This window comes from Vollenhovia emeryi, unplaced genomic scaffold (assembly GCF_000949405.1).
Source record: "Vollenhovia emeryi isolate VEMERY1.0 unplaced genomic scaffold, V.emery_V1.0 DF939149.1, whole genome shotgun sequence".
In the NCBI taxonomy this organism is placed as follows: Eukaryota; Metazoa; Arthropoda; class Insecta; order Hymenoptera; family Formicidae; genus Vollenhovia; species Vollenhovia emeryi.
Genome location: NW_011967217.1, coordinates 967889 through 993864, shown reverse-complemented (window position 1 = coordinate 993864; position 25976 = coordinate 967889). Strand labels below are relative to the sequence as shown.

Here is a 25976-nt window from a genome sequence, read left to right as displayed (position 1 = left end):
ACCAAAAAATGTTCCTATTAACAACAATATTTTTTAATGCTGTACGTAGGGATTCTACGAAATTTCGATTTTTAAGAAAATGGCGGTCATTTTAACAAAAAGGTTTACCCTAAAAAATTGACCTTTTTGTTAAAATGACCGCCATTTTCTTAATCGAAATTTCGTAGAATCCCTACGTACAGCATTAAAAAATATTGTTGTTAATAGGAACATTCTTTGGTTTTTTTTCTAGGAGCCACGTACAGAGCGGAATTTGACACGCCGTCTAATGGTGTTCCTCCAAAGGAATGTATTTTGGCGCCACCTACAGGAGATTATTTTTTACTTTTTCAGTTTGTAATTACAGATTAAAGTTACATTAATAAATGACTAAAACCGATTTTGTTTCTGCGCACTCTTTGTATGCAAAAAAAATTCATGAAAAACGCCTCCAAAATCGCAGTCACAGGTGGTATCCTGCCTTAAGCAGCTTAACATTTCGGTTGGTGTCTCTTAAGTGAAAATTATCCTTGCGTTACTGAATATAGACAGAACTAATTGAGAGAATTGGTTAGTATTAAAAATCTTGGATATAGACAGAATAGCTAATTGCGATTTTTAGTTACGCGGGGTAAAATTCGTAAAAGATTAGAGTTACGAACAATCCAAATAATTCGATTACTAATTGTGAGCCCCAAAATGGGTCGCTGTCTTTTTTTTCCCAGAGTACTCGTCAAATCACACGGTCCAAAAAATCACGATCGATATCGATTTGATCATCGACTTGTGAACCTGCACTGAAAAAAATTTCCGGTTGAATATGGACGAATCAGATAATTCCTTTAGGATTTACCAGAATTCCTTTAGGATTTACCAGAATTCCTGTAATCCTACAGAAATTCTGGTAAATCCTAAAGGAATTCTGGTAAATCCTAAAGGAATTATCTGATTCGTCCATATTCAACCAGAAATTTTTTTCAGTGTGGGTATATAGGACAACTTCTACGTACCCACCGTGTAAAATATTGCTAATAATTTTTTACTTGAATCCGCGGATCTTGTATTCTAAATTGTTGTGTACAATTAATATTCTGAAGATTAGGACGACGCTTCGTACAATTTCCCTCGAATTCACGATAGCACTCGCGTGTAATTGCAAACATATTCATTAGGTATATTATATTATACATTTGTGTAGCGTATTAATGCCGCCGATGCATATCAAAAAGCGATTGTTTAATCTGCGGCATCGGCTAGATAATGTGAAGCTAATAATGGATACGATAGCTGGGCGAGTTTACGACACTTGAGAGATCGCATCGCAATTCTGGTACATATTTTGATATACCGACTATAATTATCGTGAATGTGGTCGGCTTTAATAGCTATGGAGCAGCTGTTTTGCCATTTGCGAAATCTCTCAAATTTCAGCGGTAAGTGAAAGATTAGAGAAACAGCTACGGAGTCATCTTTCTTCTTGTCAAAGACTTACGCGATTATGCTTCTACGGTTCCCCGAGAGAGAGAGAGAGAGAGAGAGAGATGTTGAAGAGCATACATTTTCGAATTAAATTGTGATGCAATGCAATTAACGCTTAGTTTTGATTTCCATACTGCGATGCTCTAATACTGCACCGTGACAATTTTGCGTCTTGTTTTTATTTAATTCGCTTAATGAAAGCAAGAGGGAATACGAGATTCTATGAATTTTCATTTAATTTTGAATGAAAACTTGATATTCCCGCAGAAAATTTCTTCCTTCACATACGCGTCGCGAAGGTATTTCCTCGCCCGTCACTCTTGACTTTCGTAAAGAGCATTAATTAAACTTTTACCGACGTTAGAAAATAATTTGACAGAGAAAGTGTTGCGATATATTATTAAATATCTTAATCCAATTTCGCGGCGGGTACGTATAAGAAGCGAATAATTTGTGTCACGTCAGCGCGATTGCCCTTAATTAATGCTAATTAAGAACAGACTTTGCATAGCGCTGAATGTGACATAATTAGACGGGAGGAGGCAACGTTAGCCGTAAGTGACATTAATACGTAACCAAGTTTTGAGATTACAGTTGAGAACAGCTGAACGTAACGCGAATTAATTAACATTATAATATATTCCAATTTAAATAAAATTGCAGATCTTAACGAAGATACCGCGCATATTCTCTGTCCCTTAACTCCATCATCGCGTTAGGACGATCCGGTTACGGTAAAACCACCCGCGCAGATAATAGCCTCTCCGGCAATCGAAATGTTTATATTCCCGAAATGTTTGCTGTACCACAGTGTCGGCGAGAGCGGCTCGTTATTAAGGCCGGTGTACTTACCGAGTAATCATAATTTTGCGGAAATCGATATTACGCCGGCGTAAATTACGCTGCCCGTAAAATACCGTCGAATGAGCAGGGCTTCGTTCGGAATATAAGAAGGAGAGCCGGAGTGCGCGCGGAATCACGTCGGAATTCAACTAGCATCTCAAGTGCTGTATAAATTAGCAATTAACGCGACTCGGACAATTCATATTTCTACGCGGATCGAAGAGAACCGGGCGGCCAATTAAAAATTCATTACCGGCTCCTTTCCCACGGAGCCTCTTAGACCCGTATCGAGCGTCGCCCGGCTGTCGGCACAAAAGAATTCGACGAGGCTCGCACAGAGGCGGGCTGCGATACGCGCGAATTGCGCCAGAAGACGTCGACGTGCTCTGGAACGATCCTTGCCGGTAACGATCACGCGTCAGTTGCAGAGAATTTATTCGTCGACGTCCGCACGAATATACAATTTAATTAAAAGCGGCGCGCTCAGCGCGGAAACGATATTCCCACGAATCGTATGCGGGCGAGAGCCGCCACAGTTTCGAGAGATAAATCTTACGCTCGAGCATGGTGCACAAAACCCCCCGGCTCGGTTCCACCCTCCGCGTCTCGAACCTATATATATATATATGTATATATATATATACGTATAATAATCTCGCGTGACGAAAAATTTTCGCCGTTCCCGCGAGCGTTCTCGTCACTTTCCGCAAGAATATAGCATTTTCGTTTTTCACTACCCACACTGCCTTTTTAAACATCTCATATGCCGTCAAATTTTCAACGATTTTAAAGCGCCAAGGAACTTCGGGAACACACGGGATCTCTTATAATTGGGCAATATAACGATAGCGTTGTTATATTTATTAAAACAAGGTGACAAAAAGTTAAGTTTGAAACGACGGATACACACTCGCGACAATTAAACCGCGCGAGTCCTAGATTATACCATACGTCCTTGTTTAAACGTACATATGTAGAGAAGTACAGAGAGGGGAAACGTAAATGCGTTTCCTCCTCCTATAACTAGTTTGCAACATTAATTAGCTTTTGACCACTGTCTTGCGGTCGTTAAACATTTGACGTATCGCAGTTCTGTAAAATTTGCAAAGTCGCATCCCGCCGACTTGGGGAAACGCGAACACATCGACGTCTCCGTTTACCAGTGGCGTCGAGTAGTCGTAAAAGTTAGCGAATCTGATAGCAGTCAGCTTCGTAAAGCGTCTCCCGATTCGATTCCCCTAGCTTTTACGAGCGGACGACCCCCTGCACCGTTCCAATTCCGAATTCTCTCGACGATGACTTCCGAGATACGGGCAACGAGAAATTATCGAAAAATCTCACCGCGATATTTGACTGTTGACGTCGAAAAGTATATCCCAGTGATGCTGATAGAATATCAGAGGTTTATTAGAATTGTACGTTCGACCCATTTTCCCATTTATTTAGAGCAAAACATCCTTAAAATAGTTTTCTAATCAGAATTTAATTGTTAATAAATTACTTAAATTACGGATAACAATGTTGGTCGTTGTGATGTTAAAAAGAAAACACATAGGCAATGTGAGCCGACACCCAGTCGAAAGTGGTGAAAAATTATGTGTAATATTGGTATCAACCAATTTTTTATGTCAGAAATCACATAACATCGCAATACATTTGTACGTTTCGGCGTGCGAAAGCGACCCTCTTCAGCAATGAATTAATTAAACCTAAAATGAGAAATTACAAGTTAATAAATTACTCGCAACTGTTTATTCCTACGCGATAATAGTAAAATATAAAACTACTGAGGACAGAGTTACGACTGTCACCGTCAATCAGATTCCTCAAACGATATTTTTCGCTGAATTGAGGTCCTTGGGACGTTATGGTTGTACTCTATCCGTATGAGCCGTGGATTCCAATCTCCCGTTCATAGTTCTCCCCCGTTATTCGAGGCAATTAATACATCCCGCTCGTTTCGTCCCAACTGTCGACTTTCACCGGATCGACTTTCCTCGTTTATCTCCGTCATGAAACTATAAACTACGGTCCCCCCCCCCCGGCGGCAGTGAAAATTCTATTTCCCGGTGGAAAACACGAGCGTCCTTAGCTGACGCTGCGGCGCCGTGAGGCACTCATTGACGAATCGTGCTCCTTTAGGATTAAAACCGATGTTCGCGTAAGCTACGGTGCCTCGGATGGAAATCGGTCTTCCGAAGTTGCCCCGTAAAAGTATCGTATCGATAAATGGCAAAGATATTGATATATAAATGTAATGAAAAGCGCGCGTGCATCAAAGTGCGTCGAGTGCCCATAACGCACACATAACACGTAATCTCAGCAAATCTTGGAACTCCTTCGCCAAAGTTATTACCTCCCCGTTAGCTCGTAAATATATTTCCCAATTTACCGGCCTGATATAAAGCGTCTCAGGATTGGCGGAAGGTGAACGCGTAACGTTGCTCCTCGTGAAATTTCAAGTGCATTTTTGTCAGCGGCGCTGGTTTCATCGGCGATCTCCCGCATTTCCGTTAAAAAAAAGTTGATTGCATTTTTCACAGAGCACTGCTACTGTCTGCCGATTATATAGACATATTTTTTCAATTTACTTAATTCACATGTGGATTGAACGTTTTAAATATCCATCTTCTTGCATACAGCTGTAAAGTGTGCAGTTTATCGCTATCCCGTTCAATGTAAACAGTTTATCGCGGACAGAAAATTAAAATCACGTCAATGAAGAATATTCCCGTATGCTGGAGTTTCGTATTAATTAATATCGAGTACCTACAGGCATTCACACCGTGTATTGTAATTTCACGTGCCCTTCGTTAGAATTAAATAACTACATTGCAAATTATTTTACATTCTTTATTATTTACGATAAACAAACAGAATTCAGGAAACGGGAATTATAATCCATAAATGTACATTATTGGCAATGCAAAATTTTAAGTTATAAAGCATCGTTATTGATTATCGATGCATATTTGCTGCCGAGTTAACAGCGGCTATTATTGTGTTATTTTTCATGAAGCGTATTGCACGCGAAAATTAAAATGTATTCACTCACTACGTGCAACGACATGCGAGATTTTTTTCGGGAATGCAGAAACGACAGGATAATAAAATCAGGAAACAGCAATGTTTTTTGGACAGATAGCGGTATCGAGCCATCAGAGCGATAAGCCATCTCGTTCCTCCATTAAATTCTACTCGTGCGAGTCACAAGAATTTATTTCTACTATTTCAAGTACTGTTCGGTCGATTTGTTTTTGTTTAACAGCAATACCAACGATTATCGATTTCTGTATGCGTCATCGCACTCAATACCCAACGCTGTTTCACGCTATCCTGATATTTGTTATTGTTGCCGGGATTGCAATTCTGTTGAAAATTAGCTGCGATTGCATTAATTCACCCACCATCGTACACAAATATAATCGGCATGCACACACAATTACAAATACATTTTTATTAATTCTTTCAAGAACGTTACTTGTGCACTTTGCGTTTCCTTCTATTCGTTTGTGATTTTATATTCAATTTAGATTGAAAAATACGCAAAATAAGAAACGGTTTTAATAAACCACGAGACATTTGTCTTATTTTGTCGCTGATCTTGTTGTTTCAAATCTACATCTATTGAACATTTCAACGAGTCGTTTCCGCGACAAGAAGCGTAATTTCGTCGATCTTTGCGATCAGACCTAACGACCACCTAAGTGTTTCTCGATTTCTCCATTTCTCCCTAAAGCAGTATTTGTTACTATGACCTGAAATGCCCGCTCCCTTGAGCTCGATATCGCTTAACGCTATTTTTCTAGATCGTTCGCATTTCGCGCAACGCGACTTTTACATTGCACGCAAAATGAACGGATGAAAATCGCGGTATTAACTTTTTACAAAAAAAAATCATCCCGTTTGTTATTTACTAATCCATTTTATTTATATTTTGTTTAATGCAACGAAACTCGATTGTATTAACAAAATACAGAAAATTAATCTCAAAATGGTTTAAAAATACGCCTGCAAGTTTTGACAATACATTTAAAAGTCACTCTGTATGTTTTCGCAAATTTTTTCCCACCTTTTCAACGAGCACATCATATCTGCCTATATCCGGCACAATTTTTGTTACATCCTTTATGTCCATACTTATTCATTGACGGCGATATTGTGCAGTGTATTGATCTTTCAGCAAAGAGATTAATTTTTCCGGATATCGGACGGTCGAGCTGTGTCATCAACACACAAAACATTCGATACATAGGTAACGCTCGGAAATAAAAAATGTTTGGCCCGAACGCGATACCGCGCTGCTAACATCAGAAAATCAATTTCCAGTTCAGCTATCGTCAATAATTCATGGCATCGTGATTCAGCGGAATCCGCGAACTGCCGTCTCACACGTACCGCATATATGACCTTCGCGTACATCGGAGCTAAATTTCTTGTAATGCCTGAATTATGAATTCCGTCAACGTGTATAGAAGTTTGTGGCGTGTATGAGCAGCAATGCGCCGTCGTCATAAATCATCGGCGTAAACCGATGTAAACCGTAAAAACCCGGCGGTATCGGTCTATCTCATTCGAATTACGTATAAGCGCGCAGTTTATCACCGCTATTTCCTATTTTGCCAGCCAAGTAATATGGGCATAATATCTCACAAGTGTAATATATTCTATCTGACTACAATATATTTCCCGGCAGAATATCAAACTTCGCCAAGTGGGGGGGGGGGGGCCGAGACCGCTCGATGGCGGAGGCAAATGAGAGATGAGTCCGTTGCAATGTGCGTATGTATCATATCGACATATCAGTTAAATCTCGTTGCCTTCACGCGGCGGGAAATTCTTCAAACATCCGCGCATTGCTCTACGGTGTTATATAAACACGCGAATAAATACGTCCCAGCAATGTGCGTACAATTTGCGCATTTTATTTAATTTTTGGATCGAAGAGCGCATTTGTGCAAATCATTGAAATGTGTACGTAACAAATGTCTGGCAATGCTGTAAAACGTTATCGCTCGTAGCACGCATTAACACGGGAGTTAAATCGAGCGAAGCATATGCGACATCGCCGTTATTGTCGTTATTTTTAGCTTCGTACAAATGTACACGAGAGGAATGTACGTTGAATAGGGTAATCATTTTTGTAAACTCAATAAAACTCGGCTTGCATTGCACGATATATTTTGGAATTAAATTATCCCATAAAAGTATATAATCGTGCTATTGCATTTCTACCGACGTTTCCAATTCTAACTTCTTATCTATTTAAAAAAATTCATTTCTTTAAGTTATCTCACGAAATAGTCCAATCGCTTATTTGTATTTACATACCGTCTTACTTTTAATCAATTAATCAATTCCGAAATAAAAACATTAATTAATCCCGTCAAGATGAGAAATGGATTGGAATTGTTTCACGTTATCTTATTTAAAACTCGCTCAGAAGTCCATTGAGATACACGCAATTTAAATTAAAGCGAGTATTAAGTGTTTGTCTTAAAAATGACTTTGAACGAGACTGGCGCGATATAAAAGCGCTATAAGTGGAACTGCAATCGTAACATATCTCTGGAAAGTTATTTTGCGGTGAGAATAAAAACTTGAACGACGGCAAACACGAGACAGATATTACAGCGGCGTTTCCCTTTAAAGTCCTCCAGTCGAATTAATGACAGAAGTTTGCCGGAAGTAATAACGGTAGCACGGGTACTTTATTTAGTCTTGATATCGAGCATCGATTGGAGGCTCCATGGACCTCGCTGCCATCAAAATACGAGTAATGCAATACATTAGTCGGACATTCGAGCTTTATTGAGTTTCCGAGCGTTTGAAAACATTCGGAATAAGTAGATAATTTATGTTAAACCAACATTATATCGAGACTTATCGTATGCGATTTAATCGCATACTTATTTCCGCGAAAAATATCGCATATTATTTTACCCGGGTACATATTTAATTTTGATTAATTAATCGCCTGTTAGCCGTTAATTTCGTATTCATCCGTAATTATTAACGATATCTGCACCGCTGGAGAGTAATATAATACCATAAATGTTACACGAAAGTAGATAATTGATACGTTGGTGAAGTGTACTTCGGGCAAACGTTTAATATTAAACTGCATTAGAGTTCACTATTTCAATACGATGTTTTAGTGTGCGCATGTATTAATTGATGATATTGTTTTTGAGAAGATTGACTCGTTGTCAGGAGAGAATTATCCTATTACACAGATTTTATCGCATTAATATAAACTTCAATTGCAATCTGCACTTATTCATGCGCGTCTATTAACACACCTTTCTCTTTTGCTATCTTATTATCCTTTTCTTTATCGAGGAAAAATTTATTAACGCTTTTTAAAAAGTTTTATGAGTAGCAACGTGTCTGTAACGTTACAAGAAATACGATAATGTCCGTTTTTGCGTTGCCCGATTTGGTAATGTTGAATATTTTCTACGTTTGCTACCCTTGAACGAGCGATCCGGATGAGAGGGTCGTTAGCTCGCGTTGGCACGGAAGAGGCTAGACAGGAATCTTATCTACGGATGCTGGGCACCGATCCAGTCTTTCGTCTAGACGAGGGGTCGACCCTAATATATGGTTCGATAAAGTTTTCTTTACTTCCACGCGAACTTATTCAATATTCGTCAGCAAATTTTCGTTTCATTAAAAACTAGAATACTTACTACGAAGATTTATTTTCGGTAGAATGTCGATGTTGTCAATGATTTATATCAATGATTGATACAAAACGCGTTTAAGAATTAAGTAATCGGACAAAATGCAACAATAGTACGCTAAATGTGTAAGGAATTCAATATTTTCATTAGACGATTGGTTGCTAATTTGCTTTTTTAATAACATTGGTTTCTAAATACTTATTCGTGGACTCTTGAATACTTAAAAACGAGTCACAAAGGAGCATAAAGCATGCACAGACGTTGTATCGTAATCTGGCATCACTGTTATTTTATATTTTATAAAATATTTTGTTTGTGATAAAACATTCTGTTTTCCATGTTGTCAGTACTTGATATGCTTTTTATTTCAACGAAATGATTAATTTGATGAAGGTAAATATTGAACTAAATCCTTCACATGTGATTTTTGCTGACTCTCTACAACGTTCAATAACATGCACTTCCGGCAAATGTTAAATGGGATGTATATTTTATATTGATGCACATTAATTGCACATAATTAAATGATATTTATGTATATCGAGAACAACAGGTGTCGCGATATGTTCTATGCGACAAATTAATTGAGAATAATGAATTACCTTGTCGGATGCGCACATTTTGTCATATGTCGAGCATATTGTAACATCAAACCCCAAAGTTTCCAAAACAAGTAGATAACATATTGTTATAACGCGTCGAATCCGGAAGATTGACTTAAACGTTGAAGATAAATCTCTTCGTGCTCTTCCAATATACATGAAGAAAGTCATTTCATGAATAGTCTTCGCTAAAGCTTCCTCTCAAAATAGCTTCTCTCTACGTACGCAGATACTAACACAAAGGAGATCCAAATTTTGCAATGGCAAAACTTTGGTCTATCCCCGTCCTTGTTCTTCGTTCTATCGGCACTTTGATAGGACGAAAGGGGAACGGAAGGTAGAGGCGGTTCGGAATTAAACTTTCGTGTGAAGACAATGGAGACCTATCTTGGTACACACGTTGAAAGAGACTAGCAGGAGCAATTCTCCAGCAATATCTGTAGCAAAGGAGACAGAAAGTGGAAAAGGTGTGGAAGAGGTCGAATAACGTCAATGTTACATCTGTTACTCTTGACTTCTTTCCATTTCCTACAAAGGATATTCGGCGATAAACATATTTTACGAATAGAAAACTGTTCTGTGTTGAAAACTAATTTTTTTTTTGTTAAATTTGGATTGTGTCCGCATAATTTTCGATTTAGATTTTAAATTCAACATATGTTTCTATTCTTTTTTTCTACCGTGCTTTAAAAGTCCTGTTGGAAATCTTATTAGAATAAATTCTGCACAAAATGAGTTAAAGAATACAGTTTCGCCGTCTACTCTCTGTTCTGAGAAGCTTAGTTAACCACAAGCTGTTTAAATGAAATTGTTAATTACGTCGAAGGGAACCATGACTCGATATATTTCCGTGGGAGGATAATCGGCTATAAATTTGTCAAAGAGAAGTTATTTCAAGACAATGCATAAGTGGGGCATCCTACGTGATCGATTAAACGGGTGTACGCGTATAAGAGCAGGCAGATATAAAAGGATAAAAATAACGCTCGCCTTCTTTTATTGCGTTTGAAAGAAAATGAGAAACGTTGTGTAAGAAATGTTTGCACGTAGCTACCGTGTCCCTCGCCTAATAACGGATTCAATTACGAGGGTCTGTGTAGCACTCGAGGTTACCATGATGTACGGCGCAATGTAAAATTTAAAACTGACGCGTACCAAGACTCCTAACCGCCTCATGACTTGTGGTTTCCGTTTCGGCGTTATGGTGGCCATACTAACCGGTCTCGGTCGGAAACGGGACACCTCGTTCTCTCCGGGGAAATGTCTAAAAACGACCTGACGTCGCTCGCCTGCCCGTCTTTTCCTCCGCGTATATATCCGGTGCCCAAACGTTTTCCTACGAAGCTCGCCTTCCGCCCCATGTTAAAAATGCATCTCTGCCTGTATCCGTATAATCTTGACTCATTTAACATAATTCATGAGAGCGAAACGCTCCGCCATACTTTTTGCTCTTCACTCCTTCGCCTTATCTCGCAGCACTAACGTCGCGAAAATAGAGGAGAGCAGGGGATGATTCTCAAATAATTAAAGTATTACTTTGCATCTGTACACAGCGGTGTAACAACAATACGTTAAATACCGTAGACAGCACTCTAGCCTTTATACGTCGGGTCTGTGATCAGTGCCGAGCGGATGTATAACGTGCAATTCGCTTAAAAATTGTATGAGAATGAAAGCAAAGTAGATTGAGTATAAGAGACCGCCGTAAGAGCGACGCACGGTACCCCCGGTGATGTTCAGGTAAATTACGGTGACCACTAGCGAACACAGGAGAAAAGCTAGGCAGCCGGGTGCCATATCGCTGATCCTGATCCTCGTCTGCTGTTCAGGGTCAGTGGCGGCGGCGATGCCGTAGGTCAGCCCGAGTCCCAATAGAGTGTTGAACATTGGCCCGCCGAAGCAAGCCGCATATCCCATGCGTGGAAATCCCCGTCTGGCGATAGCGACATTGGATATGAGATCTGGACAATTGTAATGGAATTGGCTTGTATCAATATTTTCCCGTAAACGCAGGGTTTATGTTACATTATTACATTATATTATTAACAAACGGAACGGAGCGTTAACTTGAAACCTCGAAGTGATATAATTGCGGAAAAGTGTCGCAGCGTCACGATTATTGCGGTTTATGTTACGCCGTTTCTTTCGTCGCACTTGGAAAGCCAATTTAAGAAAACGTGATCTTGTCGACTGTACTTTTGGTTACCGCGCAAGTTATCTTCAACTACTTTAAACAAAACATTTTTCACGCGGCTCACCTCCGATGCTGTTTCCCCACGCAAGAAAAGTGATGCCTAGCATAGCGTCAGATATACTGCACGCGTATCCTATGCATTGGAGTACCGCCATGACCTCCCCAGCCACCAGATAAACCGTCAACATAGCAGCCAAAAATCCCAAAAAGGCGAAGACCTGGAATATTTAATGCCGCCGGTTCGTTTATTGATTAACTGGTTCCTTTCATATCCTTGAATGTCACAATAAGCGCTCGCGAAACTCCGACCATCCGCGCGAGAGGAAAGAAGAGAAAAGTACTCACATTATGGAACTTTGGTACACGATCCACGTGCGTCGTTAGAAATACAATTACGCCAATTACGGTACCGGCAACGAGGAATATCGGCATTACCGGCAAATTGCCAAAAGTCGTTTGCCAAACTGCAATAAAACAGTTAAAATGAAATTGAAGTCGAGCAGGACCAACTGTTATGCCGTCAAGTGTCGATACGACGATTATTGACCGCCCGTCTGAATTTTCCATCTATCCATTGTTTTGCAATAAAGAATACGTTGCAATGCTTCTGTAATATCGTGAGAAATTATTCGCGAGAAAAGAACGCGCGGAGGAAATATCAAAAAGTAATAAGCGAAAAAAAATTTAATTCCGGCTATACTTTTTACCTTTCATTTTGAATAACTTTCTTACAAATGTATAATTGTCAAGTTGAAACTTCTTAAAGCTGCGTCAAGTTCAATGGCTAAATGTATCTTGAATAGCTTATAATTGACGCACGCGATTTACAATTGTATCGAGTAGAAAATGAAATGGAACTAACCATTTAATAGAAATAGCGCTATCGTAGGTGTCACGCATAACTGGAAACAATTTAATAGTTTCGACCAGCCTTGTTTCTCGACGGTAGGATTCACAACCGGTATAAACAGCTGTAGCAGTAACATGGCTGGTGAGCGCGCAATCAGGACGAGCTTAAACAATTTACTTGATTTCTTCCAATCTTCTTCGCTGATCGGATTGATATCGTACAAAAATTCTCTGAAAAGTTCTTTCGGACGGTCGGAAACGTACTCACTAATTTCCGGACTTAACTGGACGGAAGCACCCCGTATCTTGGCTCTCTGCAGCTCCGCGGCGATTGCGATATCTACCAAACACAAATATATAGAAATATCGGACGCGAGTCGTGTGAAAATTTCAAAGCCAAAGTACATTAAACCTCAACTTTTAAACATATAAAATGTAGAATAAATATTAGAGATTCATTCCATTTTCATATTTGAGAAACATTTATTACGCTTATTTACGATCGCAAATTACTAAACGCGTAAACATCTGTGACGAAAGAAATTATCAAATAACTGACAACGTATTATATTGTATATACAATATATTTGCGAGTTCGCACTGCGAAAACAATACTTTCGCGTGGCGAAAAAAATGGCATCGTTCCGGAGGAAAATTCGATCTATTGAAAAATTCAAAAGCTAAAGACAAGGATATGCGCGATGAGTCGTAAAAACGACGTTTGGTACCTAGCTTGGCATGTAAGCCAAAAGGTCGGCTTCTAGCGGGAATCTTGGGAATGGCGCCTGTGTCTCTGTTCGCCAAGTAAGTATGCAGGACGTCTGGATCGGGCACACTTGGGATCCTGACTGAAAGTACATAAGAATGTTCTCGGGAAAGGGGATCGATACTTAGTATGGTGAAAATTTTCTGTAGGCGATAAGGAAGGAGCTAGTCATCTTTTTCACATCGCAAGCGAATTCATGGGTTATGAAGAGAGATATTTCCCGTTTCGGAATAGAAATAGTTCCCGAATGCACACTGATCATAAAATTTCGGGCATAGAGATATCTCGGGAATATATCTTTCCCGCGTAATTTAGACTCACGCGGAAGCAAGTGTAAGTTTATCCACATTCGCGAGAAAAACATTGTTCATTCGAACTTGTGTGCTTTTTGAAAGTTATGGGCTTCCGAAGTTCTACTGTCACTGTGTCTAAGATAAATACTAAAAGCCCCTTGCGTGATTCGTGATATTCATCGAAGGATCCACAACGTACTTTTCAGAGTCTCCTCTCTGGTGTCGTACACCTGCATTATCACAACCGCCATAATGAACAGTATGTAGACCAGAATAAAGCCTGCAATTAAAATGTATCAGCATTAAGAAGCATTAATGTCGCTTGGCTCGCAGGGTTATTTCTCTACACATACCGCTGGAATAACGAATGGTCTGCGTAATATTACGCCAAAAAAAAACTTGATAACCGCCTTTTTTTCTTAATTAAGGGAAAAAAATCTTAATTGCCACTTTTTTTAATATACTAACGCAAAGAAATAATGCTGGGGTTGGAATCCATTTTAGGAAAATAGATACACACACCTACACTTGAATACTCTTGAACAATAATAAATGGAACTAAGGAATAATGTAATGCAATTTAAAACTACGATGGCCGAAACTGTTTGAGAAGCACTGATTTAGATGAATAAAAATCGAATTTCTGTCTGTTTGTCTGTTTACTGCCGCGTCGCGAGGTCTGAAAACGATGAATCGTGATATTCAACGGCTTTATGCGTGGTTTAATAATAGCTCCTGTCTATGCCGCTTTGTTCTCGGGCGCAAGATTATTTCCACGGACTTTATCCACTGCAACAATAATCCCTGTTTTCCCGGTGAAACGAATTCCTTGCCGTGGAATCCCGCAAAAATTCATCGACAGTCAGATTGCAAGCCCAGCCAGGCAGATGGTGGAGAGGGACTGCAGCGTAGCTTAATTAAATTCGTCGAAGAATTATCGTTATTTCAGACCGAAACCACTTATGGTTTTCTGCAGACAAACTTTTCCGCTCATGACGTAACTGATTCGGCGCGCGGAATATCAATAAGTGTTTTTCAAGTAGCATTCCATAATTATCCCGAAGCCTACCATCAAATCAATATCGCAGTCCCATCACTTTGCACAGTATTTAATTATGCATCCTAATGTTTAATATATCAAACATCTAATAATTCAGTACATAAATGGTAATATATGCATAATTTTTTCAATTATCTATTAATAGTTTGCAGGTATTAGCTTAGAGTTTATGGAAGCTATTACCAACGTGAGTCAATCATCTGTTCAGTTGACATAGGATGGAACGGTCGAGATCATACATTTGTTATATTTAGGTATTCATGCATAAATCATTGATATTAGCATTCAAGTAATAATAATTAATCGGACGAATAATAATTAATCATTCTCCATATCTTCTCTTGTATGAGAAAATTATCGATGGCTATTTGATAACAATATGAACAGAAAACTATCGTAATCTTCTTCTCGCGATATCTCCTTCGCGTGACTTTTCCGCAATGACCGCGCTTGTTACCATAAGCCAATAGTTATAGAAATCGATGAGAATGACGAAGGAAGAAAAATAATTTATGTTTGTTTTTATTCTATTCATGAATGTGCATGAATGATATGATCGATCATCGAAATGGCAAATATAGAATCGTAGCATATGGTACGGGCGGGAAAGAGTCGACCAATATTAGCTTATCGGATTCAAATAAAGATAGCAGACGTACTTATGGCCTCCCAGAGGTAAACCATCTCGTCCCACACTACGTAGTTTATCCAGCATACGGAAATGATATAAAAACAGGCGTCCCTCATGAGGGACCTCAGGGAAACTTTAAAGGGCTTAGTTATCGCGACGGAGCCGGCAATCATCGAGGTCACGAAGACACCTGCGCCGATTAATTCGGTGAACATTATTATCGCTTCGTCGCCTCTCGACACAAGGGACGTGAAGATGTCAGGCGCGCCGTTTCCGAATGCCAATATCGTCACTCCTGCTATGCTATCCGATAGATGCATTACACTGGCCATTACTGCCAATGCTGGGCAAAAACTGGAATGAAAATCGCCGCAATGAATCATCGATGGCAACTATCTACGTCTAGAGTATTTCGGTATTTATGTCGTGATGAAGAATTCATTCATATCGACATAGCCAAAAGTGTTTTCGAACGCTCGAATTAGATCTTTCATTTAAATATTGAAACGAATCTTCCGTGTCCGTAATTATGACGTATTTCTTTTATAAACTTTTTCCATAATGTATGATTTATCGGGTTGTTAAATTTCACGCTGCGTGTACAGTTTTACTCATTAATGCCTGGACCTCAGTTTTACTGGGATTCACATTTTCATAATCTTTATTCCTATCTCTATCGATGAGCTTCAGGCTGTAGTTCGTACAGACTTCTATAGGACATTTACTTTTTTTTCCGAAATATTTTGCCGTATAACTTATTACAAAATTATATTTCGTCAAAATGTACACGTGTGTATATTTAAACAGCGATTTTCACGTTTAGAATAATGATAAGTATATGTATAACGGCTCTATCAATAATGGATAATTTTTAATGAAACATACGCGAGGCACTTGACGTGGAAAGGAAGTGACTTTTGGATAACTTTCGTTTGAAATGCACATTCAACTAACCTCGTATACATTTAGCATTTCGCTATTTCACCGCACGCAGAGAGTGTGTTATTTACAAGAAAGTAAATTTACCCTCTTAACTGAGTTTTAACTATTATACTGGTTACACATCAAAGCTGAACTCCGACAAACTTGGTAATATAAGCGCCGTCATATTTCTACTATTAAACGCAGCGAAACAAATCCTACGGAAACCTCAGCGATCTTTAAAGATTTCAGAAATTTAGAAGATGTTTGCCGACGTAACAGCGACCGAAGTATCGAATATATATTTGTGTTTTACACTTTAGTAAATAGCGTTGTAAATTCATAGCTTGCATTTTGCATTACGCAATGTGTGTTGGCCTCGCTATCAGCATATTATTATGGTGAATTCTGGTGACTTTACATGAGTCAACTTCAAATGAATTAAAAGATATATCGAGATAATATTGATTTGTGACAATACCGTTACTTAAATATTTAAGTGCGACTCCAAGTAACCCTGGTTTTCGAGATTCCGAAACTTTGTTATTGGATGTGCTCCTACAAACATGGCAATCCGCCATTTTTCCCTGATATTTGTGTAACTCGAAAGAATACAGAAACCTTCGTTTATCACTTGGAAAGAAACCGCTTCATAGAACGTAGACGGTTGAAATACGGGGAAGCATGAATCTTTCGGTTATTGGCTTGGTTAGTTGCCAAAAAGTCAAAATTCATTGTAGTTACGTAATCATCTCTATTCTGTAGATGGTAACACGTTTTCATCGGGATTGAACTTAGCCAAAGTTCTTAATTTCGGTTACTCAGAAAAGGTGTGGTTTCATCGTTACTCGCGTTTATGTCGTGCTCTCACAATTTGCATTCAATTTCAGCATTATTTGACAGATATAACAAGAACACTTTTACAATTATATTTAAATATCTTATGTTTATTTATCACTTTGCTTACTTATTTTTAATTATTTTATTTCTTATAAAAATTGGAATAAGTACCCACATAACATCGGATGTCTTATGTATACACAGTTGGAAAATTTGTTTTCTTGTTAAAAAAATGCCGGTTAAAATTTTTGTGTTAAATGTTTAACATATTCATGTGTTAATTGACCTCAAATATTAAATTATTAAAATAAGTGAAAATAAATGTTAAGCAACACAATGTGTACTTATTTTTTAATCTTACACAATACATATGTTCTATATTATTAATAACAAGATTTATCTGTTAAAATTTACAGAATAAAATGTCGATTTTATTCTGTAAAATGTAAAAATGACATTTTAAAAAATTCATTTTGTCATTAAAAATATGTTAATTTTGCAGAAAATTTGTTTTAAATTATTTTGAGATTTGCATTTATTTTGTGTTAAAATATTTACAGAGTATTAGTGTGATTATTTAACATATCCATATTATGTTATATTAACACAAAAATTTGTGTGGATCGTTTGGGACATGTGATATCCGTTAACACAAATTTTTTAACTGTGTATACATTCTTCCTCCATGACATAAAAAAAATATCCCGTATGTGAAACGTATATACATCTCATATACATAATTTGGACATACATTGCAGTACAAAATATACATAAAATTCACGGATGGATTCAATGTGTACAATATCCATCAGATATCTATAATCTGTATATTCTTTGCGGTATGTAGCATGTACGTGTAAATATATACATCTAATAAATCACAATTTCATACATAAATTATTATACAAGACACGTAAGCATTAATTGGACATATCACGTTTAAACTTTCATACAATTCTGTCCAAATCTATTAAGATAAAAAAAATGTGCGCGATAAAATTTTATTCTAAATCTAAAGAATATAAAATGCAACTGAAACAATGTATGTATGTGTGTATGTACATTGAAGATCCGAAGTACATACATCATGTGTATGTACACGAGTAGCACATATTATGTACATATGTACATGACATACCTTTATTTCATGTTCATTTCATATGTGCATATACATTGCACATGGAATGTACATTGCTGGATATACAAATGTACGTATTATGTATATTATATGCATGTGTATGTACAAATTATGTACATCCTACGTCTGTACATGTATATCTTGTGTATGTACATATACTACATGCATCTGTAATGGATAACAAATCAATATACGTCGTGTATATACATAAAATGTGTAAATTATGTACATATGTACATATCCAGGACTTCCTATATACATTATTCCGGTAGCAGTTGCACATACATTTGACATCCAATGTATGTACTGCGTGCTAAAAATTCATATACACCGTATATCAAAATGTTTCGTGGGTAATATAGGCAAATTTTATCGCGCGGTAACAATACTTTTTGTTAATCAATAATCTGCAAGTATATGGCGAATACTAGGGTAAATCAACTTACAAATTATCCGCTGTGGTGCCTAAAATCAAGAACAAGTAGAGTAGCCAGAAGAGCACGAGGGCCAAACCGCTAGCAAACAGCACCACGTCTTCGGATCTGAAGTAGCAGAATAACAGTACTGTGTACTGAATCACCGAGTCTGAATAGCAGTCTTCGGTGTTCCTCACCCACTCGCAACGTTCCGCGGCGGGAACTTGCCAAACGTACGAGCAATCATCCTGAAAAAAAGATTCGACGAGGAGCTCGAAGGAAACGCAAACTGGAAGAGACGTCGATAACAATTCACCTCCCGTATGGGCAGATGCCCGTGTCTTAAAAAAGGGCTCGATATTTGCGACCTCATGTTCGAAGAGCATAAAAGCGCAACGGAGCGATATGTAACCTATATTTTGTGTATTTGCCTTTCACGGATCCGCTCGATCGTTGCCTATTCAAGCAGAAGCGAGCGAAACTTCAAGCGATATAGACAGAAAGCTGTCACATACGTAGCGCGTACTATGCGCTCAGTTCGAAACGTAAATTCAATATGAAGCACACATAAAGGGAATTTGTAACAATGACACACACGCACACGCAAAATGGGACGGTCTGTGTATCGATCAATGCAAGAAAATGTAATGAACGTCATAATAATCTGAGACACCGTTTAATCTAAGACGTTGCTTCTTCTGGTGTTGTTTGTAAGGCGGTATTATGTATCATAGCGCCAATTAAAATTGACTCGTACAAATCTGACGGTTCCAAAAACATTCGTAAATCAAGCTTCAGTTGCAATTAGACAGAAACGTCGGCGACGTAACGTGTATTTTTACGTGGGACAAAATATGACGTGCAGTCGTCGGTTTCTCTTGACAACAGCAGTGCGCGCGCTCAAGAATGTCGCTACTCGACGACGGCGTGAGACTGAACAGGTATACTCATCCGCACTCATCTGATAGCAACGAGGAGCTCATTAGATGCGGAGCATCCGTTCTGCCGTTTCGTTCCATTTCTGCCCGCGATGAAAAAAAAAGAAGAAAGAAACGCCATGTAACGAGCACGGAAGGAAACCTCCCCGCAAACGGATACTCTGTCATTCAGCGTGCGATATTATATCGACACTTATTCGATACTATTGTCAGCTTCACGGAAAATTCAATGACGTGTCGCAGGCCGGCAACGTCAGTTCATTAGATTTTGCTATGAGCAATCAAGAACTTTCACAGTTGCTATCAGTTTTGCGCAAAAATACTCAAACGCAGGGATCAATGCGAAAGCTGTTTCTCTCAAAATGCCTGTTAAGGATAATTCACGAGCGAGAAACTGATACTGTTATTGTACGTACAATATTGTACCTTCTCGATGTTTGAAACGTGCGTGCGGTACATGCATCATTAAAATATATTAATGATCGGAAACACGCTGGTAATTTTGGGTTTTCCAATGTTCGATCGAACATTCTTCGCCAGGTTTTAACTAAACTTGTATTATGTGTGCTACTAAAACAGACATTAAAGCAGACAAGTATTAAAATAATTACTTAAAGTTCATCATTTTAAATATGACTAAAGACCGGATAATAGAGACTTAAGTCATTCAAATTGAAAATAGTGCTGCGTCAGGCACGCGCTTTTCGTGTTAGTGCCTGTAAATTACAACTAGTATTTAGCATCAACGAGAAACCTTAGCTTTATAAATCTAGCTTAGCAGATATACATAACTAGTTTGCGAGAACGATAAATCAACTGGGTTGGACAGGTCTCGAATAGTGTAATGAGAATTATAATAAATTGAGTTTACAAGGGATTTGTTGTTTTAGCGTAAAACTATAGAAGTTAGTCTGGCGAGCACTTGACCGCGCAAATTACCCTGGGAAAAAAATCATAGAGGGTCTCACGCTGACGTCTCTCTATCAGTCTATCTCCTATTGTTGCCTACTTCCTAACAACTTTCCATTAAGCCCACCTTTCAGCAGCAGCGTACTTCACCGTAATTGCCAACTTCAGCAAATTGTCATTTATCGCCAGACTTCTTTTGTGCTGCTTTCGCTCTAAACACTTTATTGAATTGCATTCACAGAGGGCACAAAGGAGCCAGCGGCTTTACCCCAATTTATACTGCGCTTTTATTCTCCCTACGAGAGCCAAGCGCGCTCGCTTGGCTTTTCCGGTTTCCTGTTTTGGCTCTCCGTGCCGCCTGCACATTTATAATAAAGCGCGTGAGTGATATAAGGCTGGAATATGCAAAAGCTTCTTTCCGTAGTATAAGATGACTCTTACAATTAATGTAACGGTGTGCCGCCATTGTATCGCTGAAACCGAGTATGTGCGAGTGTATGCACACACTCGGTTATGCTCGAGCCGTTTGCCGTGTGCTTTGGAGAATAATTCATACCAGAGATAAAACAAAGGCTCGTTGTAAATGTTAAAATAACGATGCAATTTATCTCAATTGAATCGGCTGCTATAAAAAAAAGACAGTGACGAATCTTTTTCCATGGACCCCACGTTCCTCATTTTCGACGAGTCCATTTTTAATACAAAAGGAAAAATGGTATTGTGCAAATTTATTTAATTATCGTGCTAAACACATCTGTCTAAAACCTCACATCGTACGGTTACGTAGTCACGCCAGCAAATACAATAGCATGATGGTTTGTTTAATAATATTTGCGTGCAAAAGAATGAATAAATCGCATTCTGATATTTTTGTCAGTTGCACTATTCCGCTTCACTCGGGGCGGTTATACATCCGCGATAAAAGCGATGGATACATCGCGAATGCACAGGTCGGATCAGAAAAACTCAACTGATAGCTTGAACAAATACAGTTTAATAATGTGAAATGTTCCGCGCTTCCTTATGCGGATGTAATAAGTTGAAATCATGGTTTTTGTAAGATATAATTCATTCGCAATGATTACAAGTAAATATAGAATTTCATTAATTGCATCTTACAGAGATGAAGCAGATTGAAGTCCTTTGTACTTAAAATTTGTAGAAATTTAATTTCATCGTCATCGTCTTTCCACTGTGTAAAAAGCCGCGTCTCAGCTGTCTTTAGTCTTTGTCGAGCTATGTTAAGCTATATCAGGATTTCTAGTAACGAGGAAGAGGTTCAATTAATCCGAGATTACGGTCGTTCACCTGACAATTACCGACAGACTTCCAATAACTTGTTGCAACAGATGCTTGATAGGTTCTGCCTACTCATTGAAGCAGATGGTCTCGATAGGTGTCTGTGGTGTCGATAACTTTTTCGCCTCTTTTACAAATTATTAGGGTTTTCAACACTTCAAACGAGTTAATCGATATGCATAGAACGCACCAAACATAATATAAAATTGGAGTATTTTTTTAATGATTTATTAAAGTTTTAAATATTTTATTATCCTTCAAATTTAACAAGAGTCTTTGCATTGAAAACAAGCCTTTGGTGCTATTTCCGCGTAACTGTAAAATATGCAAACTGAACAATATTAATGGCAAGTAAAGATAAAAGTATGTATACTCCTTGTTTAATCTTTAGAGATCAAACTTTACCTTTTGTTTAACAATATTTCGTTTAGACTGTTCGAAAAACGCTCGTACGAGAACTGTTGCAAATCCAATTGTAGTGCCAGTCCCTTCTCCAGGCGATGTTCGAGTGTTGATCCCCTATTCCTAAAATCGACACCCCACAATAAATTGCCTCTTGTAATCCAAGTAGTCCTCCGTGATAGATTAGCAGCCGGCTATTCGGATGACCTGAACATTTTTACGATAAAAGGCTATTTATTATCTTTGTTGCGGTATACATTTACACCCAATTACGAGGAAGTTGCAAACAGAGATTGAATGTGACTGTTAACTTTTAAAAATGAGAACTTGCACGTTTTTAGCTCTTGAAGCCTTTTTTATGACTTTCCTTTTATCTGAATTTGAGTTTTGTTCATATTCATTTTTGCCCCCTCTAAATGAAACTTCACGGTTAATGTTATAACTAATTAAAAATTTTAATAGCTTTCTTCAATCCTTTATCTCAAAGCAGAGAACATTACAAGTGACAATGACTCTTGGATAGCGCATTTAAAATTTAAGCGCAAAAATGAAGCCATAATAACGGATAAAACGTCGTAATAAGGATAACGAGGTTGATTGCATAATATAGCGAAAATGGAATTCCATGAAAAGCGTTGGTCACGCGGCGGTGGTTTAGAGGAAAAACGGGCGAATACCTGAAAATAATTTGTTCCCTTCAGGTGTGTATATGCGAATGGCACCATCACAAAAAAAAAGATGAAAAAGCAAAGCGAATCACGTGTTTCTGCGCATGAATATAGATCGTACGAATTGTGCAGACGATACGTATATGCCGCGGATATAGATGCAATTATTTTTACCCGCTGCATTTCTAAAGCAATTGATTATCCGCCAAAGTATAAAACGTTGATGTACAAAAGGGTGCATGAGAAATACATTCATTCAATTGCCACTTAAAAATCACACAGTCATTAAGCGTTTTCTCCGCATTCGTAAGGGAAAATATACGTATAAATATTTACAGAATGTTTCATACGCGAGCTATGATTTTGATAAACGAGCATTGCGCTTTGTTCTCTTTTTCTGCTTTCGATTCGTCTTGTATACCTCCGCGGAGGATTTACGTCGCGTATCGTGCTAGACGCATCGTGCTACTTTAATAAGAACAAATGGTAAATTTGTAATGGACATTAAAAGCCGTTCAATATTCGTGCAAATTGACCCGCGGATTATTTAACGATAATGTAAAGTTCGAATGGATTTTATGCGATCGCCGGATAATGATATCGTAATAAATAAATGATTCGCCCAGCGGTACGGCATTATTCTCTTTGCATATAGGTGGATGTGGGGATTCGTTACCGAATACCACGCCAGCAATAGCACCATCGACGAGGGGTTGGAAAGCGATCGGGCTTACTGGAAATTTAGAATACATCGCAGAATACAGAATGCCTTGTCTGTGCGAATTAGAATAATTTTATTGCTTCTAAAAATTGTGCGACTTCTAATCAATCTATTGATTGAGATATTTATGATTATCAAAATATTGCAATGTCTGACAAGTGTCTTTATTTCGTCATTTATTTGATAATAATCAATCGCTATGGTTAAATTTATGATAACTTGTATAAGAGAACTGAATAGAGTTGTTGAAACTTAGCTCATCTTTTTATTGTAAATATAAGAAAATAATTAAAAAACCTTCAAGATTAAAGAGACGATAAACTAGATCGAGTTGCATATCTTTTGTGCTGTCTTTCAGGATGTTCCGCGCTGAAGTCAAATTCGCTTTCATCGTAATACAATCAAGAGTCAAGTTAATTGACAAAGTTCTTTGTTTTTCGCAAATTTCAGAAGAACATGATAAGAAAAGAGAACGCGATAAGAAAAGGGAACGAAATCAGAACGCTTGAAAACTCTTTCTAGCATTCAATCGACACCCATTCCATTATCAAGAACTTCCTTGGTATATGCCAGTACAGGGGGGAGGGTACTCTCTTCGTGACCTTCGCGGATAAGCTTCTTTCGACGTTTAATCCTGCGCAGAAACAAAAAAGCTATACGTACACAATACGGAGAGTTGTGGCGTCCACCCGATGCACTTAACGTTTCCCGGCAGCGGACGCATTCTCTCTTTGGCGCACGTCCACAGTATTTGCTGCGGTACTTGCTCGAATGCCCGGTAAAGGGCGGCAAACACCTGGTTCGGTATAGTGGACGTGTCTATTTGCGATCCCAGACTAAAGTAAATAACGCCGTTTCTGCTCTGAGAGTCCAGATAATCCTAGAGATCCACGGCCAGTGGCTTCGGGCCCGATATCGGAATATGAATACCTCCGATTTCCTCGCGTCAGAAGACGTGCCCGGTGCTCGCGGCCGGACGGCCGTTCGTCAGGATCAACGATATCCTAGACCGGTGAGCATCAAAGTCGGGCAAATCGTGCCCCAAGTACTTTTTCGCGATCACGTAACTCGGTCCATCGGAAAGTATCCTGCGGATTTAGGAGACCTGCGGTTAACTTTTCTACTGATAATCATCCGACATGATTGATCATATGACGTGGATTGATTTAGTAGCTAGAATCTTCTAGAATTCGCGACGCGCGTTTCGCAACGATATCATTCGTCCAGCCAGACTTATCTATATTTTTATAGGAAAGAAACACTGAAATTATGTTGAAGGCACGTCATTGTATAACAATTAAATTAAAGTAAAGTAAATTAATTCTGAAAAAACATTTCGATATTCGCAAAGTAATTATTAAAGTACCGACAAATTTCAAGCATCTATGCGGTCCATACCGTACTCACATAAATGATAACGTCGACGGACATTAATTTCTAACAGCAATTTTGGGGATACCATATATTCCGTGCATTCTGCTTCCCTACCTATAAGCCAACTTGCCGATCAGTAGACGCACAGTATTAATCGACCTCTCAAGTAAATTCATTCGCCTAATATATGAGGTGAAGATATAAGGGAGATGTAGAATTCTCAGGATTCCTTAAGATCACGTTCGACCACGGTAATCTGACGAAACTGGAAGTATCGACTTTTGATATGTTTAAAGCAGGGTTGGATATCCAAGAAGCAATTGGCGGCAAAAATCGCAATCGAGTAAGTCGAGGTGTTCCTTTGCATTAATAATCCCCTTCATTTCTGGATGATCCAGCATAGGATCGCAAAGTTTTCACGGGGGCTAGAGGGAGAAACTTTTGCCAAGTCGTGAAATTAAGGATCGAACCGAGCGTTGGTTCGATTTCGCAAAGTGGACGAAACATCCAGGTCAGTGGAATTGGCCAGGCGAATTCTCTGAGGGAAGTGCGTCACCGCGACAATCTCGTGACCTCTCGCAGAGAGTCTCTTCAGTAGCGGCTCGTACACGTCGTAGTGACTCTTCATGTGAGAAGGAAATATCGCTAGTATCCTGCCCTCCTCCCCATCGATCGTACCGAGCGACCAAACGATCAACGATGACGTAGTAATCTTCATCGTATGACGAGCATATATTAATTTAGCGGATTGGATAATTAATAATTTTTGTACAAAGATCTGTTATCCGCAACAACCAGAAAACTCTTAATTTCTGAAAAGCTTTCTGATTTGTTAATACTTTTTACACGATGATGGATTTAATTGATCCACGTCGATGCACGCCGTTGTAGTCTTGCAACAAATCGTGTCGCACTGAGGCGATAACTGCGTTCTTGCATACAATGATGCCACTTATTCGCTTATCAAC

At 38.6% G+C, this 25976-nt stretch overlaps 2 protein-coding genes across 2 annotated transcripts; both read right to left on the bottom strand.

Annotated features, from left to right (window-relative positions):
* Window positions 1–10140: 10140 nt before the first annotated feature.
* Window positions 10141–20174, bottom strand: LOC105565756 (sodium/potassium/calcium exchanger 6, mitochondrial-like). Its single transcript, XM_012019205.1, has 9 exons — window positions 18728–20174; window positions 16925–16936; window positions 15411–15736; window positions 13891–13971; window positions 13361–13480; window positions 12646–12972; window positions 12129–12247; window positions 11848–12001; window positions 10141–11550 (listed from the first exon to the last, which is right to left on the bottom strand). Exons 1-9 carry the CDS (start codon window positions 19081–19083, stop codon window positions 11189–11191), a joined length of 1857 nt encoding a protein of 618 aa, XP_011874595.1. The 5' UTR covers window positions 19084–20174; the 3' UTR covers window positions 10141–11188.
* A 1284-nt stretch (window positions 20175–21458) lies between these two features.
* On the bottom strand, window positions 21459–25726 carry LOC105565838 (putative UDP-glucuronosyltransferase ugt-60). Its single transcript, XM_012019361.1, is given in 6 exon segments — window positions 21459–22336; window positions 22339–22452; window positions 24298–24722; window positions 25275–25355; window positions 25357–25419; window positions 25479–25726. Coding segments are annotated over 6 exon segments (1023 nt in total). The 3' UTR covers window positions 21459–22244.
* Between the last annotated feature and the right edge of the window lie 250 nt (window positions 25727–25976).

What these genes read in the sequence shown, in the direction of transcription:
- LOC105565756 (XM_012019205.1), bottom strand. Translation starts at nt 19,083, where the DNA reads ATGCTCTTCGAACATGAGGTCGCAAATATCGAGCCCTTTTTTAAGACA. An exon ending in CAGAGAGGAGACTCTGAAAA is followed by an intron (nt 13,481 to 13,890) that starts GTACGTTGTGGA and finishes ATGTACTTTCAG; the next exon opens with TCAGGATCCCAAGTGTGCCC. An exon ending in TGGCTTACATGCCAAGCTAG is followed by an intron (nt 12,973 to 13,360) that starts GTACCAAACGTC and finishes TGTGTTTGGTAG; the next exon opens with ATATCGCAATCGCCGCGGAG.